Source organism: Hemibagrus wyckioides, linkage group LG06 (assembly GCF_019097595.1).
Source record: "Hemibagrus wyckioides isolate EC202008001 linkage group LG06, SWU_Hwy_1.0, whole genome shotgun sequence".
NCBI classification, from domain to species: Eukaryota; Metazoa; Chordata; class Actinopteri; order Siluriformes; family Bagridae; genus Hemibagrus; species Hemibagrus wyckioides.
The window spans coordinates 21,566,830-21,584,653 of record NC_080715.1 but is presented as its reverse complement, the minus strand read 5'-3'; the positions used below and the strand labels follow the sequence as shown (position 1 = coordinate 21,584,653).

Genomic DNA, 17,824 nt, shown 5'->3' with positions numbered 1-17,824 from the left:
CTGACATAGTCTGGATTACAAAGCCATAATGACCTGCTGTGTGCTTTTACTGATGTGACTTCATCTCACATTATCTTTATAGTCCTTACTCTCTTAGTTACTGTAGATTAATCAGAGGACAAAAGGTCTGATATATGTGTGTATATGTGTGTGTGTGGTGGCTCTGATGTTCCCTGGGTAGACAAGATGAATTAAGACATCTGCTGCCCTGAAAGGCTGGACCGATTTTATGAAGTCTTTCATGACTGCTTTAAACCCAGGCTTCAGACAAGAGTCCTGAATCATGACGGAACAGACAGACACTTAACATTTCTTAAATAACGTTACTGTTTTATTGCATGTGGCTATTCAGAATCATTACAGTTTCCAAAGCAATACTAACTACACTAAGATTAAATTATCTCTTAATAGCATCACAATGTGTAGTATATGAAATATATACAATGGAAGACACAGAAAGAAATTAAACCAAGGCTCAAAATAGTCATTTTTTTTCCATACTGAGAAAAAACAAATCATCAGAATAAGAACACTGCTCAAATCACTGGTAAGATCCAATAACAAAAACAGCAAAATTGTCATATAAGTTGGCTGAAAAAAATGTGTACAGCAAAACAAACCTATCTGTTTTAAGGTTTTTATCAAACTTTATGAACACAGTATTTATACATTTGGTTTCTTTCTGTAAACTAATCTTTAAAAAATGTAAATATTGCATATGCCATATGTTAATTTGTACCTATGTAGCTAGAGCTCTCGTATCAAGTATTGTTCAATTATATTTGTGTGTTTTTGTTTTTTTTAAATGTTACAGCAGTACAAAATATTTCCTTAGTGGCATTCATCGTGCAGTTCGCACACATTTACAAACCTAGCAAAGAATTAGAAAAGAAAACCTCCAGGTCAAACATTGGTGTTTGGCCAGTACCTTCATTAGTGCTTTAGCTTTCGGGGAATTTCATTTAAACATATACTGTGTATGTACAAATCTTTAACTTAAAAAAAAAAAAAACTTTCCAAGGTCACAACTGCACATCAGTTGCTTTATCATTATATGTACATTATTTACAAGATTCCAGGCAAATGTTTCATATACTCAAACAAGTCACATGTGTCAGTTTCATCTCACTTATTTAGGTCTGTATGTTTTGTGACAGTCATACTTTTGAACGGTTTTTGTTTCGTTACGCTTCGCTTTGTAGGGAGCTGCAGAATACTCTACATTCAAATTTGTCTTGTGTTACAATCGAACAGGTTTGTAAGTGCGAGACAAAGCACTGGTACAGGCACGGTCCCTGTCTGACACTCCCGTGCAGCAGCAATGCTTTAAAGCCTCCCAAGATGTCCCTGAAATGTGTCTGTCCCATTAACCAACTGCTCCACCAGTGTACCTCAGAGCCAATCAGAAGCGAGCACGTGGAGCTGGCTGTCCTGCTCTAAAGCAATGGAAAGGCCGCGATTAAAGTGTAAAGATATATAGTGGTGAATAAGGGTGAGGCAGCAGGAATCGTTATCAGATCATTACCCATCCAACAGCGGAGGATTAAACTGTGTTTTGGTACCTGTGTGCTAGACACACACTTTCTCTCTCTCACACACACACACACACACACACACATTGCGTGTACCTTGAGTGTGTACGATGAGTGTATGTTTCATTCTGAATTCAGTCCAAGCTAATCTCCTTCTCAAAGAGCCTGCTTTGCATATGTGTATGTGTGTAAGGCAGCGCCACTTCCCCTGCCATTTACCAGTACTCATAAATAGAATTATATTAATATCCTTTAAATATCTGTGTAATACTTAGAAGAAAAACAGTAATAGAAGAAATCTTTGATTGCAGAAGTCACTTTCCATGGTGAAAGCCACTTCTACTGCACTTATAGACATTCAGTTTCCATGGCATGCGGGCGGTCTTTGATACTTTGTAAATGTGTGTAGGTCCATAATAAAAGAAAACACTGTTTGACAGTCAGTAAGGCTTTGGGTTGGCATCTTTTACGACATTCAGCACTGAAAATAAATAGTTTTTTTAATATATATATATATATATATATATTTTTTTTATATGCAACTCAAAACCTGGCTTTAATCTGAGGTAGGGTTTTTCAAGCGATTACTTGTTTCAGTTAACTGGTGAAGATTGTGATGAAATGCCACCTTGGTGCAGTGCTGCAACCATCCATGTGTGTACACACACACACACACACACACACACATATACATACATAACATCTCTTAATGCACACATATATATATTATATAAATAAATAAATATGTGCCATGTGCAACGTCTGGTTATGGATGTATCCATGTTTTGCTTGATTGTGTGTGTGTGTGTGTGTGTGTGTGTACACTTGTGTGAGAATGTGCAGATGTTACACTCCAGGTTTGATTCACAGGTTTTTGCATGTGGGGGAAACTGGCCTCTTAACGTCCAGAGTACTTGAACAAAAACCAGTGGAGCATAAACAAGAAGAAGAAGAAAAAAGAAGAACTGTAGACTCTATAGGGGTGTGAGTGTGGAGTGACACACAGACAGATGTGTGGTCCAGCGTTTGTTTTTTCTTTTTTGTCAGGAGTTTGAGTCATTTTCAGAGCAGCACAGAGATAGACGACCACATCACTGGGGCAAAGAGCAGGTCAAGTGTTTATGTTGCCATGACGACAGCCATTCATACAAGTTCAGGGGTCAAAGATCAGGGGAGAGTTGAAGCAGCAGCAGCAGCGTGGCCCATCTGTCCACATGGCCGCCTCTCCTCCTTCTTCCTTGTACCTCCTGGTCCCGAAGAAGAGTCGAGGAACCAGAGCAGGACTGGAGTCTGGATCTGTTTAGTCTGGGGAGAAGAGCAGACGAGAGGAAAAACGGATTAATGCGAGGAACATAAACATGTCCAGACAGCGACTGAGACATTCACTTGGGCCAAAAACTGCAGAACCTAACAAGCAATAAATCATTGTTTTGTTTTGTTTCTTCTGAGAACAATACTGATAATGAAGTCATTGCTTACCCGTTCTACTCACTGCCTTTTATGGACTAACAGCCTAACTAATTTGCTGATTTCCAATTCTTGACATGTGCATGTGAATTTTTTCAATACCAATGTTTTCCAAATCCCATCACTGCTGAAATATCTGAGGAGTAGGCGTGAAACAATTACACACTCTAACCCCCTCTCTGTCCCTCCCTCTCTTCTTTACCAAGTAAGGAACATGTTCTCCTTTGCTGTGAGCAACTGAAAGTGGCAGGTGCTCAGAGACAACACAGACACTTGCATTTAGTGTCAGGCAGCTGAGTGTGAGCTTTCCTAAGTCTCTGAACACTGGGAATACAACACCCTCATTTATCAGACACTCCTGTATTATCAAAGGCAGTCTGACACCCAGACCATGCATGGATTAATCTAAACACTATATTAAAATGTATTAAATACACTCTAATCGATTGAAATGATATGTAATAAGACACAACTTGAATAAATTCTAGAAGCATTTGCTTTAACGTCCTGAAGGTCTGGAAGGGTTTTTTTTTTTTTTGCATGGTTGCTCTGAACATGGAGTATTCGCTCAGACAGACCCTACGCAGGCCTCGCCTTCCTGCCACAGTCTTCAAACCCCCTCAACGGCTCATTTTCCATCTAGAATAAAAGCTGTTTTTACAGACTTGCTGCTAAAAGCAATAAAAACATGCAGTACTTGTGAAATTTACACGTTTGTTGTTAGGAAATTAGAAACTCCCACATTTTACTATGCAATGATCTGCCTCCAAAACTGCTTTGCTCTTTCTTTGAAAGAAAAAAAAACCTCACGTCAGATGAAAAGCTGTATCTCTGCCAGTGCTTGCTATAAATGTGATAAGTGGTGTTAACAAACATCACCAAATTATGTGCTGTCACTTTAAGACATAATGCGTAATTAATGCACATCCCCCTCTTACCCCACCTGCCTCCAGAAAAAAAATGGCTACCATGTCTCTGAACTGTGTAAATGCGTTAAGCCTGTACTAAACGTGTATTTTTTTCACATTTTTATCACTTTATACCCTTCATGTATGAAGTCATTAGTAGCTGACCAGCACTGGTTTTAGCTAACCTGCACATGGCACACAACTAAGAAGGTAAAGAAGCTCAGATAATCTTGTTGAGAAGAATGTGTTTACTTATATCTGCCAGGAGCGAGAGCTTATTTCTTCCAGAGCCAGAGCCAGTCCGAACCTAATCAAATTAAATTAAGTTCTACATGCGGCACAGCGAGTGTCAGGTAAATGCCATTGATCAGGTCTGTTTACCTCTAGACATCACAAAGATCAAACAAAGCATCAAAACACATTATGAACAGTTGACTAGATGGAGCCAGAGTGAGGACAGGTTTCTGTTATGGGAAAGGCTGATCTCAAGGCACAGAGACACTGACAACACCATGGCACTGTTTTAGTCCTACTCATAAACGGCCATTAGCCCTTACACATACACTACTGACGTCATGGAACAAGAGTTATATGAGTGTTGGTGACCTGTCTGTTATTCTGTGTGTGTGTGTGTGTGTGTGATGGGGGTTGAACCAGGACTGCAGTTTGAATTTCACAGAGTTAATTAGGCAAAAGGAAACCAAGCAATTCCATGTCCTATGTCTGGAGCGGAGGAAAAAGCAACGAGTGAATGGGGGAGTGAACCGTGAGATCATGAGAAAAAGTTTAGACAGGGTAGAAGTATCAATCTCCTAATCTAAAAGACATCACACCACTCTAAACCTCTTTCCTCTCTCTCTTTTTTTTTTAACTGTCTTGACTTCCTGCCCTTTACTCCAAGCTGTGCAGCTGATAGCTGTAGCAGAGCCAAGCTGGGTGAGTGCACACATGCCTCATTATAATATCCTGAATGGACAGAGGACTTCAGAAGAGGGGAAGTGATATGGAGAGGTGATGCATATGCATAAGTATGTGTTTTTGTGTGTTGGCGACTTGGCAGAATCTGCTACTCCCACACAGCACCACCGCCCGGGAATTTCGGACATAAATGCATCTTTTGTTGGAGAGGCAATTTAACATAGTGAAATATCACACAAGAGCAAGTTAACTAAATGAATCCAAAGAGGTTTTAGTTGTCCGCCGTACACCGATTTTAACCAACATTTAATCCTACAATTTTACAAATTAATCTGTCTAAACCTGCATGTTTTCTGGTGCACTGATTGTGCAACAATATTCACAAGGCACTGATACTCATTCCACAGGACAGAAACAGCTGATCATTTGGGCCTTGTGGTGACATTTGGCAAGAGCTTTTTTTATTTCAGAACAACAACAAAACTAAATGAGCCAAATGTGGAACCAAAATAAACAACAACAACAATACTGCACAGCCAACCTGTGGAACCAGAATAAACAACAACAAAACTAAATGAGCCAAAATGAGGAACGAGAATAAACAACAACAAAAACAAAACTAAATAGCCAGCATGCGGAACCAGAATAAACAACAACAACAACAACACTAAATGAGCCAAAATGCAAAACCAGAATATGCAACAGCAAAAAAAAAAAAAAACACACACATACAACATCCTGTGTATCCTCTGTCTCATCATATTTTTAAGCAAGCTGTGTTGTAATTACAGCTAGCCCACGTTTTACTGTCTGCACGCTAACATCAATAGCTTTTCATTCATAAAAGCAAAGCACGCCATTTCTCTCTTGCTGCTGTTAGCACATATGGAATGTCAGTGTGTGAGAGGAGTGTGTGGCTTGGACAGAAAGACACTTATACTATGCAACACGTGCTTCTTAAATGTCGCTTCTGGTGTGAATTTTCAGGGTACACATAAATGCACTTCCCATGGAAGCCATGTGAAAACACAAGGCAGGCACATATCTAAAGCTTCTCGAATTCAGACCACCCCCCTCTCCTCTCTCACACACACACATGCACACACACACACACACCACCAGAAGAAGTCACCAGCCGGTGAACCCAGTGACTCTGCCCCTCCCCCAAATAGCCCTCATTCACACACACACACACACACACACACACACACACCCAGGCTCCAGCTCATTTGTATATCACACAAGCTAAAATTACCCAGCAGCACACAACTGCTCTCCCCCCCAAACACACACTTGCAAACATACAGTAAGTGTAAGACTATGTAAAGGATATACACATGTTCCTAATTTAGTTATCTATTATTCAGTAAGATGAAACACATGGCAATGAAGCAGGGTGTAAAAAGAAAAACAGAATAATGAACATTACATGTGTGTATACATACAGGGTTTGTGTCTGTGCAGTTAGAATAAGTAGCACATCATAATTACACAAGAAAGCTTTCAGCAGGATCTCGCTTCACATCCCACACTTCCTCTTTCTCTCGTTCTGAGTAAGAGGCACAGAGAGCAGCCTCAGTCACTATGCCAGGCTCTCCCTCAGGCAGTGACATAGACAATTTTATTAGAAAAGAAACATTATACAAGTGACAGTAACCAAAGACTGAACACATTTGGATTTAAGAGTGGCAAACAGTGATGCTTTACAATTTAGCTACTAAATAATAATAATAATAATAATAATAATAATAATAATAATAATTATTATTATTATTATTATTATTATTATTATTATTCTAACAAATGTTATATTTACCTGAACATGCTGACCCAACATTCTTGAATAAAAATCCAAGCCTAACCCCTATGTTTCCAATCATGTGCACTTCTTAAACACACAGTGCATAATCTATAACAACAAACACAATGTTAAATCTAATTGTGTCACTACAGGTCAGAGGCATTGTCCAAATTCCAAATAAAAGGCATTTCATGAATGATGACCGAGATCAGCTGGCACGTACTTTTCTATCCCATGATCAACCTGCTCGGGGAAAAACGTAGACGGACTCTTGTTTCAATTCATATAACGATGTCGTTAGTGCAAGAAGGACGTGGGAAATTAGACTGCTCAGTTTAGAACAGGAAAATAGACATGTTCATTTCACAGTCAAGTCACATGCCGAGCAATTACTTCCACGCACAGCACCCTCTTGTAAAAGAGACCCGTAAAGACTCTTTCAACCGCACCGGCACGTGCTCCTCATTTACCCAGTGGAAATGTCATTTTCCTGACTGCTGTTGGACTCACGTGCTTAAACCACACGCAAATAAATACAGAGCATGAAATGTCTCCCTCATGATAAAGTCTCTGTCAGGAATTAGTACAAGCTTTGTGGACACCACTTTAAAGAGTCACACAGCTATTCATGCTGAGAGAAAACTTACAGTGTACGTTCTTTACATGAGCACAGACACAAAGGCAAATGTCTTGATGCTGAGGGGGAAGAAGAAGAAGAAGAAGAAGAAGAAGAAGCAGAAGAAGAAGAAGAAGAAGAAGAAATGTGGACGCTTGTTTGCCAGGAATGCCCTGATCATGTGTTAGCTACAAGAGAATCTCACACACTGGTGTGTGTGTGTACCGCGCTCACATTCACTTCCTTGGACACTACACAAAGCTGCTCGACAATGTGTGTGTAATCCTTCTTACCGGTCCTGCTAAAAGAAAGTAATGTTTCAGCAGAACATCCCGGCCTAGTTTAGTCTTTCCAGAGCTCACTCACACACACACACACACTCACACACACACCCACACACACCATCAGTGTAGCTACAGCTAATTACCAAAACAATAACAAGCTGGCTGAGGGGAGGGACGAAGGGAGGACAGGAAGAAAGTGAAGCGAGAAGGCACGGAAGAGAATGGAGGAGGTGGACTATGTGGCTGATACACAACATAAGCAGCGATGAAGAGGTAAACACGACACTGAGCAACCAAGTTGTGACACAATAAATTCTGAAGCAGAGAGAAGAGGTGCAAGAAGGAAAATATGTAGAGTCTGGGATGAGTGAAAATAGTGTGTGTAAGCACTAAGGAGCAGTTTTCTTTGAAAGTAAACGCTTAATCCCTGGTCTTTCTCTCTCTCTCGTATGAGGTAGCAGATGGTCTGTAGTGATTAGTGTATTGTTAGTGTCTGTGTTTGGGCTTGATAACCACTGAGCACTACTTGGAATGACAGGTGCATGACCCTGGCCCCTGCCATCTGCTCCCCCCCATAACGCCCCACCCCACCCTACCCTACCCCACCCCAAACACAAACCACACCCCAGACACACACACACACACCCCTCATGAAGACTTCTCTGCAAAAACCTAGCACTAAATCTTTAATAAGGCCTCAGTGAGTATTCACAAAACTGTGACCCCATTATGCAATTTTTTAATCAGACAGGAAGGAGGTCCCATTCACCATTACACAAACCAGCCATTCCTATAATATCTGATGGGATTAAATCACCAAGAGGATATAATTAGAACAATTGCTCATGCATTTCTTATATACGTGAGCCCTGAAACATCGGCAAACGTTTTAATCTCCTGAGCAATGCTGCTAATACTTCACGCTCTCTATATACAGGTTGAGGTCATGGGAAAGGCGTTTGTTGTGCAACCAATTTCCACTGAGCAAGTGCACGTGAGTGGCCCCTTTAGGCCCAGAGCGGTTGAAGGAATCTAATAAAACAATCGTGTCATAAATACAGCTATGCCTCCTCTCATAAACCTGCTTAATAAATCTGAGTAATATGTTTGTGTAAATGTGTATTGTGGATGGTGTATTGTGGGTTTGATTAAACATACTTAAACACAAAACTAAGACCACATGATAGAATTGTTTGCATTGTGTGTGTGTGTGTGTTTAGGAGGAGGGGGATGTTCCGGATGTGGAGGGAATGTTTTTTTTGTTTTTTTCCAGAAGGAGTGATATTTGCCTGGTCCCCAAGAGGAAACATTTTTGGTACAATAACTTCAGCTTTTATTACAAAATAAATAAATAAATTAATGAATAAATAAATAAATAAATAAATAAAAATAAAACTGAGGTCACTAAGGTTAAGGTTAGGATTTAGCTTGGACGTAGACATAGAATGAATTACCCACAGTAATCTCTGTGGTAAATTAAGGTCCTCACAAAGATAGTAAGACAAATATGTTTGTGTGTGTGTGTGTGTGTGTGTGTGTGTGTGTGTGTGTGTGTTAATGAGAGTGCAGTGTTCCACACTCAGTGTCTTTGGCATTAGTAAAAAGACTCCTCTCATCACTGCTCAGTGGAGTGTGCTGATTGGACCCGTATCTATAGCACATCAGGCTTTGCCAGAAAGAGAACAGCGCTGTGTTCTTTCACTTCAGCTGGTCTTTTGTTTTTTTGCAGAATACTGGTCCTGACCAGTCAGAGGCAGCCAAATAAACATTAGCATGTGTGTATGTCTGTTGTCGTTTTTTTTACTGTTTTCTCCACCCACTGTTCCAGAAGTTCCTTGGCCGACGGCTACATCTTTCAGATCAGCTCATTTTTCTGTAATAAACAGACTACTACAGGTACACCTGCTCTTCCCCGAAACTCAGCACTAACAAAATCCACCCACACACACGCTCCCAACAACAAAGACTTCCACACCCACATACACACACCACACAGAAGAGCAGCCCTGTCTGGGCCTTTGATCCATCCCACGAGTGTTATTGTGTGTGTGTGTGTCTGTGCGCGTTGTTTAGATGAGAGGTCAGTTTCTTAAAGCAGCCATTCACTGGAGGCTTCTTTCTGCATGTACATATGCATACTGGCTTAACTGGATCCCAACGTTTTTCATGGTTGTGTTCAGAGTGTCAGTGACTCGCCATAACCTTGTGTAGTCAACCTGCAAATAAGATGTACCCCATGTAGTCTCTCTCTCTCTCTCTCACACACACACAAATACTGTAGAGAAGTAAATACCTCTATTCACTACTTAAGCACCTATGCTATGTAAACAGTGCATTGTTTGTCTAGGATTTGAAATTTGTCTGGCTGCCAGGCATATAAGCCAAATAATCTCTTTAAGCATTAAAATAAAAGTTCAGCTTGTTCTGTGAAAGTTGTTTTGGTTCTTAATTACAAGCAGACATTCCTGTCTCCAAGATAGAGCTCTGAACAGACTGCATTCCTATTCTGAAACCTGGCACCTGACAACTGATAAACAGCCTCTCTGCCATTCACACACACACACACTCCTTCCACTGTCAATTTTTTATTAAATATTATTAATATTATTTAAGCAACTAATTGATTGGTGCATACACTAAAATCTAACCCTGGCCTTAACCTAAGTAACAAAAATAAACCTTTTGGCCTTTTTTGGTTTTGTAAACAAAAAACTGCATTTTTTTTTTTTTTGTTGCAGAAATGCTCTTTCCTTTTTAGGGACAGGACTGATATCCTTACAAGGTCAAAACTGGCAGATACATAGTTTGATCACACACACACACACAGGGAAAGAGAAGGAATCGTAATCTTGTTGATCTTTCGGCTGAAATTTGAGGATTATAAATAACCATTTCGCATGGGCATGGAGGCTACATTGGCATATGATGTTATCGTAGCACCAAATTAGGTACCCTTCATTCTCATATTCGTCACCTCAGGATTAAAAACTGCGCCACACATTCAACGTCACGTTCAGTAACGTTATAGCTCCCACCAATGCGAACCTGCTTCACTGATCACTGTTGCACGGGACATAAGACCTGATATGAGAGCAATACAAATGTCCTGTATTAGTTTAACACAAACATTGACCACAATCAGAGAAATAGGTCAACGGATGCTCACGCTACCAGCTTCTCAGAATCATCTTTCTAAGGATCAGTCGAAATATTTCATTTATTAGGTCATTAGGTCATTCAGACCGACATGTCTATCGCTTACGCTTTGTGTGTTGGCTAAATTCATGTCTTGGGATAATCTGCCGTACATACCAGGCAATAGGAAATGCATTAAGGAAACAATCTCACAAGAGCAGTGACAGATTAACACTAAAGAATGCACAACAGCCACTAAACTATTTCAGTATGAAAACACTGACCCTTAAGTAACCCATATCTTTTTTTTCCCCTTCCTTCCTTGTTGCTGTATGATTCAACATAGCACTTCTCTTATGAAAAAAAAAAACATAAAATATGAAGCTAGGACATGCTGAAAATGCAAAACAAGACGCTGGCCCACACACAGCTTACCTTTCACTGCTGTTGCTGTGTCCTTGAATCCATAAAGACTGGCATGTATTGCACTCATGCTCCCTTTGCAGCAGCTGGCAGCTTTGAATCTAACCAGAGCATCGCAACTGGCCAGTCCCTCGTCCATAAGGTTTAAGGCGATGTAGTTAAGTCCGTTTTGAAAGCCTGCTGATGTCTCTCTGCACATGGGACTGCCATATTCCTCTTCTAAGCCTTCACTGTTCCTCGCCAGCGCAGAGACGTTCTCCACGGAGGCTGAGCCGTGCCGCCTTGCATCATGTGCGAAGGAGGGGAAAACGGGTGTGACGGTGGTGGTGGAGGAGAAGGTTTCCGAGCTGTGCCGTCTTCGTCCTTGGGGGTCTGCACGTATCACCTTGGCACCGCGGTCTGGGTCTACCTGGTGTGTATCGGTGCCACCCAAGAGGAATGACTCAACCTTTCGCACCCCCATGGAGTCATTCAAATTTAACCTCCGTGCGCAGGATGATGGGCTGGCAGGCTTGGTACAGTTAGTGGTCTGAGATGAAGGCTGAGGAGGAGAAGCGGACACACAGAATGTCATTTCAGTGTAATCATCTTTCTCCATGCCAGCCTGGCATGAAGGTTCTACCTGTGATGTGAGGTTGTAACCGTTTATTCCTCCCTCCTCCTCACATGGGGCGGGGCAGACCGCCAGATCTGGCATGGTATCGAGAGGGCTGAACGGAGCAGCATCTCCAGACTTTGGTGACTCTGAACTTAAATTAATGTTCATGTAGTCTGAAAGAAGGGACCTCCTCTGCTCGCTGGAAGAGCCGACAGATGACACAGGGCTCTCTGTGGAAGGTGGGGAGTATCTCTGTGTAGCATGGCTGAAATCTATGTTTATGTACTCACCAGGGCTTTTGGGCTCAGAGGGTAAAGGGTGCTCATTCATGCTAGGCAGCGTACGAACCAAATCCAGAGGCAGACGCGTGGGCCGGCTGATCCTGGACCTGTGTAGCAAGTTATCAGCTCTGTTTTGCTTCAGAGGAGAGGGATTTATTTTGGGAGCTGCTTTCTCTGGCTCCTCCACAATTTTCCAGTTTTGTAAGCTCATGAGGACATATTGATCACTGTCACCATTATCTGTTTTCTGCTGGGGTTTGTAGCAGCGGGGCAGAGAGCTGTACGAGAAAGGTTGTCTGAGAGAAGGTTGCTGCTCTATGCCACCCACAGTGGTGGGGAAGTAATCTGGTGGTGTGTCAGAGACGCACGGGTCTACAGGAGACATGTTGAGGTACTCAGTGTTGGCCAGTTTCCCGTCTGAGCTGTCCACAGAGAGTTTGGAGCTACTCAGCATCCTCATGTAGCCACTGTCATCCAGAGAGCAGCTGGAGGGTGAGCTAGTCCTGTAGGTGTTAGCCACAGGGAGGGGGTGTGTCCTAGGGTTGATGATCTGCTTTGGGGCGGAGACACACATAGGGCTCATTGGCATGTAGTTTTCAATCTTACTACCCAGTGGTGCCACACCAGGTGTCATTGGCATGTACCCATCATCACCTATGTTACTACTGGAGCTTTTTTGTAAGAATCCAATTTCAATATCGCCATAATCCTCAGGGTACGCGACTTTAGGGGATGCAGTGTGCGAACTGCGTCCTGAATGCCCAGCATTTTTGATAGTGGCCCTCATGAGTGTGTACTCGTCCAGCGAGGCAGAAGACACCTGTGATTGCACTCTCTTCTGGTGAGGCATGGTGAGAGAGTATGTCCGCTTTCTGTAGGCTTTCTCTAAGTCCTTGACACCCTCCTCCACCATGCGGGTACGTCTCCCGTGGCAATGTGCAAAAACACCCTGCTTGTCCATGATCATGTAACCATACAAGTCACTGCCATCCCGCGAGGGAGGCGTCTCAGCAAAAGACTCTGGCGTGGAGCTGCGGTGAGCCTGTAACGTGTGAGGTGCATCTCCTGGACTGGAACCGCACTCATCACAGGAGATGAAGCCGGCGTCACTGGGTGAGCCGGCAATAGATGCTGTACAGCTGGCTGGCCGGGCACCACTGGAGGGTAGACTAACGGGACTGGCATCAACTGATGGAGGGGAATGAGACACGGGCATGCACATTGACTTACTGTGCTGGAGAGACGAGGTTTCAAACGTCCTACAAGGGCGGGCTGCCACCGTGTTAGATCGGCTCAGATGTGTCCTGTTTACACCGGGGCTGACGGGACTCCCCGCTACCGACAGAGACACCGGCCGTGTCGTCGTGCCGTCTCCCTCGCTCGCTGCGCGCATTCGGCATGACGTGAATTTGGCTCCGGGTGACGAGGCGGCCACGCTGTCTGTGCGCGATCGCCGCGGCAGTCCCGTCTGACTCGGCGGTAAGTGATTCAAATGCCGCCTCGCGGGCACCGAAATTGGATTTGTGCCCGATGACTGGCTTTTGCTGCGCGGCCGGAACTCGCACATCAGCTCCTTCATAGCCTTCATAGCTTCCAGTATAGTCTCATGGATGTTTTGCGCCACCACCGAGTCGTCTGCTTGCATCCACAGTTCACCGGGGCCCGTGGCGGCTGACCTGCCCACCTCAATGAAGAAAAAGCTGTCCGAGTGACCGCAGCGCCGGATGTTCATGAGCTGCAGAATCACAGACGCCACGTCCGTATTCAGTTTCACAAAACTAATCGTGCGGCTTGACAAGCACAGCCGGTACACCCCGGTCAGGTTCCGGCTCTGTCCGAGTCCCCTGGATTTCAGGTTCACTTGCCATACCTCCTTGTACGCGGCGGTGAGCGGCGTCACCACTCCGTAGTTCGCCTCGTCAAATCCGAGCAGTGAGGAAGCCGAGTGAGACGCCGTTCCCTCACACGCCCGGCCCTCGTTCATCAGATCCGTTAGGACGCCGAACCAGCTCTCCTGTTCCTGCTCGTTGTCGGCGGCCACGGCGAAGTACTCGTCCTTGGTGTACAGTGCGATGAGGTGCTTGTGCTTGGCGTCCGCTCGCTTGTTGATGTTCAGGCACGAGTCCAGTGGTATGATCCGCTTAGCAGCCGCCTTGTTCCTCCATTTCTTCTCGCTCTCGTAGTACTCGAGGCGCGCGGGGAAGCCCTCACTCTGCGCCTTCAGCACGAAAAAGCGCTTATGGCCGTGCTTTTGCTTCTTCAGGTAGCCACACTTTTTAACATTGTTGTTGTTCACGTTCAGATTGGAAGGCGACTGTCCGACCGCTGGCGGCGGACTCGCCATCCTTCCAGTGCTGGAAATCCAAAAGTCTCACTTTGCTTCAACTTGGATACAGCCTAGACTTATAAAGACTCCTCGGATATGATCTCTCTCTCTCTCCCACTCTCTCTCTCTCTCTCTCTCCCGGCGCTCAGCTTCGCGTACCGTATCCGGAGCTGTTAAACAGTAAATAACCCATATCGCTAAGTGGCTGGAGTGAAGAGGAGAAAAAAAAACATATGACGTCCTACACATCCAGCTACGGTTACCAAAAAAACAGGAGGGAAAAAAATACACACGCACTGATACGAGGCGGTGCAACCTTAGGGGAAGGCGTATCCGCCTATCTGATCAGGTTATTCGGCTCATTGGTGGAAGGGTCTGAAAGATAGTAAAACGCACATCGCATGGCACAATCAGACCACGCCCACTCTAGTGACAAGCTCCGCCCATCGCCCGTTCAAGCCAAAGGCTACATCCGAATCATATGCTACTATAGCACTAAAGAGAATGACAAAGTAGTGCACTAAAAACATCTGGCTGTTAGTCCAGTTTGTCCTCCTTTCTCACAGTTTTACTTCTACACATGTCCGTAAGTGTCCAGCTCTTAGTAGGTTATAAAATGGGATGGGGGAAATAAACGGGTGTAAAGCTGTCAACTTTTTCGTTGATGTTTCGTTAAAAGGATGGACTTTTCAGTCACAGTGAGGTCTTTTTACACGTGGATGTAATGATCAGTGTTTAGTGACAAGAGGCGGCTTCACATTTCATCTTTCGCTGTGATAACGTGCCATTTCATAATTCATGCTTGTGCTACTTGCTTCCCGATTGAGGATGGAGGAAATTGATATGTGGTTCTATTCAGAGTGGGATTAAAATGGCAAATCTGTCAGGTACAAAATGAGGGTTTGAGCTCGTGTCTGTTTTCCTCGGCGACTTTATGAATAAGATCATTTGGATGAGAGCATCATTTTAATGACCCCCCACTCCGGGGCGTTCCTACATGTAGATTGCGAAGGGAAAGCACATCGGTTCCGGTCCACGTCGCGCCGTATCCTGCCGGAATCATGACGCACCCGGTTTATAAGAAATCATTCAAGCGAGAAATTGTAAACAAGCGAGCGGTCGTGACGTTGCGCAACCGGAGCTGTGTGTGTGTGTGTGTGTGTGTGTAAGTCCTGGATCTGCGGCGTTACACCACTGCCTCTAGCGTCTCCATCTGAGGTTTGCTGCGCTTTTATTTTTGGAAAGAAACCTACACTGAGTCTTTGCCCACTGACCGTTATGAAAATATTTTTTTTAATTATTATTATTATTTTCTTAAAGATTTAACCCCGACCTCTCATCTAATGCAGACTCAGCCCTATATCTTCCGTCATCAGGAGGTGTCCGTTGTTTTTGGAGGAGGATGTTGAGGATGACGCTGGAGCTCTGAATGCGTCACGGGCTGGATCTGTGCGCATGAGAAACATGGCACATTCAGGTCACTGACTGCGGATATGTAGCTGTGCACACATGAACCCAAAATCATGGACTTCCGTCTGACTCTCCACTGAGGGCACAGCGACACACACTGCAGTCAAACCATAAACCGCTTTCCGCAAACCGCCGGCATCAAATCAGTGTGCGCTTCTAGTCCACATTTAGTAGTAATGCTTAACCGGGCGGTAAATTCACCGGAACTGCAGGGCAAATCTTACACCAACACGCTATACTTAGAAAAGAAACAAATGTTCCGGAAGGTATGTGCGTAACGTAGCCTATAAACAAGCTTATACTGAATACGGAAGTAGATGTTTTGTGCAAAGAAAAACTACTAAAAATTCCTATCAGTACATCAGTTCAATTTATAGGTACAGTGAAAAAAAATTCCATAATAATAAGAAATAAGCAGAAGCGCGATTTTAAGCGTTAGGGTACCAAGGGTCAGTTTGGTATGCATTGAGGAGGTCAATAATGAATCAGGGTTTTGTTGTGAAAGTGCCCTGAAATATTTGAAGGAAGAACTTCCTAGTTCCTAGCAAAATAATAAAATAATAGATTCGAATTCAGAGTCTAAGATTCCAAATTATCCTTACAGTAACAGCCATTAGATTGGCCATTGATATTTTAGTCTTGTCATGACGAGCTGTGCTTTATTATTAACAATTGATTCTGCCTTTTCACTTGTCCGAGCTCCATCCAGCTATACACACACACACACACACATATATATATATATAGAGACATACATAAATTCATCCATTTTCTGTATCGTATATTTTACACAGGATTGCAAGGAGCCTATCCCTGCACGGGATGCCAACCCATCATAGGGCATAATCACTCACACACACACATTCACACACTAAGGACAATAATCAAGCATGGCAATAATCTATTATACTATAATGCTGCATGACCTTGTACTGGAAGGAAAGCAGTGTACTGAGCACGGGAAGAACATGTGCTCACAGGGTGGAGGCGGGAATCAAACCTCCAACGACAGAAGTCCTTTTACCATTAAGTATATAAAGACATGATAAAGATTGATAACCTTCAGATCATGAAATTTACATTGGTAGAGTAATCCCCCAGTCACCATAAGCTCCTGTAGACCCACAGTATCTTACAGTTATAAGCACTTTATAGCAACATTTTATAAAAATGTATAAATGCTCCCCGAAATTCGATAAGTTAAAAAAGTTATATGTGTAAGACCTATTGTAAGTTGTTACTGTTATCTAATAACTACAGAAAAACTAGTGGGGTTGCTATAGAGCTTAGTTACCGGTCTGGACCTTCCAATAGGCTGGTTAAATGCAAGATTAACTTAGACATTTGAAAATACAGTGTGATTTCAACTCTTCTCAAATGTAAATTTCTCCTGCTTTCTCTCTCTCCCTTAATGGTACATGGCTCCAAACCACCTGCTTTTTCAGCAGCAAGGTCAACTGTGCTAGAGTTATATATGGGTCAATAAAGCCAACAGACCACTGATTTGGCTGGTATGGTTGTGGAAATGGAATCAAATTATGGAGTGACATCCCTCTGTACTGCTGCTGTCCACCAGTCATGAATAACTCAATTGAGCTGGACTGATTCAGCGGCCAGCTGCCCAGTCACATGGGTCATACAGAGCCTAGGGAGTCTTTATTAATGTATCTGAATTTCACACTGTCACTTTGAAACAGCATGACTGAACGATGGATTCAGTTAGCACTCTTGAGTGAGTACAAAAAAAAACCCCACAGCTACTGCAATTCACTGCCCTCCAGAAAGGTTACGTGAGTGACTTAACTTTTTTTTTTCTTTTCAATGAATCATATTTGAGTTATTTTTTGTCATGTTATACATTACATGGTCTAAAGATGGTTTATTTTTAGGCATTCTGTTTTGAAGTAGTTTGTTTCATTATTAGACTGTGCGGATGTGATTTTCTGTCACTTTGTCATCTGTTTTGCACCTTCTCTATGGACTGATTTAATAGCATGCTGGGTCCATGGATCACAGTCTGTTAAAGTTTATCTAAATAGTAAAGTAATTAGGGATAGTAGAGTAA

The 17,824-nt window shown here is 43.1% G+C and overlaps 1 protein-coding gene across 1 annotated transcript; it reads right to left on the bottom strand.

Annotated features, from left to right (window-relative positions):
- Positions 1-309: 309 nt before the first annotated feature.
- irs2b (insulin receptor substrate 2b) lies at positions 310-14,613 on the bottom strand. The gene is made up of 2 exons (XM_058393046.1): positions 11,097-14,613; positions 310-2,837 (listed from the first exon to the last, which is right to left on the bottom strand). Exons 1-2 carry the CDS (start codon positions 14,305-14,307, stop codon positions 2,833-2,835), a joined length of 3,216 nt encoding a protein of 1,071 aa, XP_058249029.1. The 5' UTR covers positions 14,308-14,613; the 3' UTR covers positions 310-2,832.
- Positions 14,614-17,824: the final 3,211 nt, after the last annotated feature.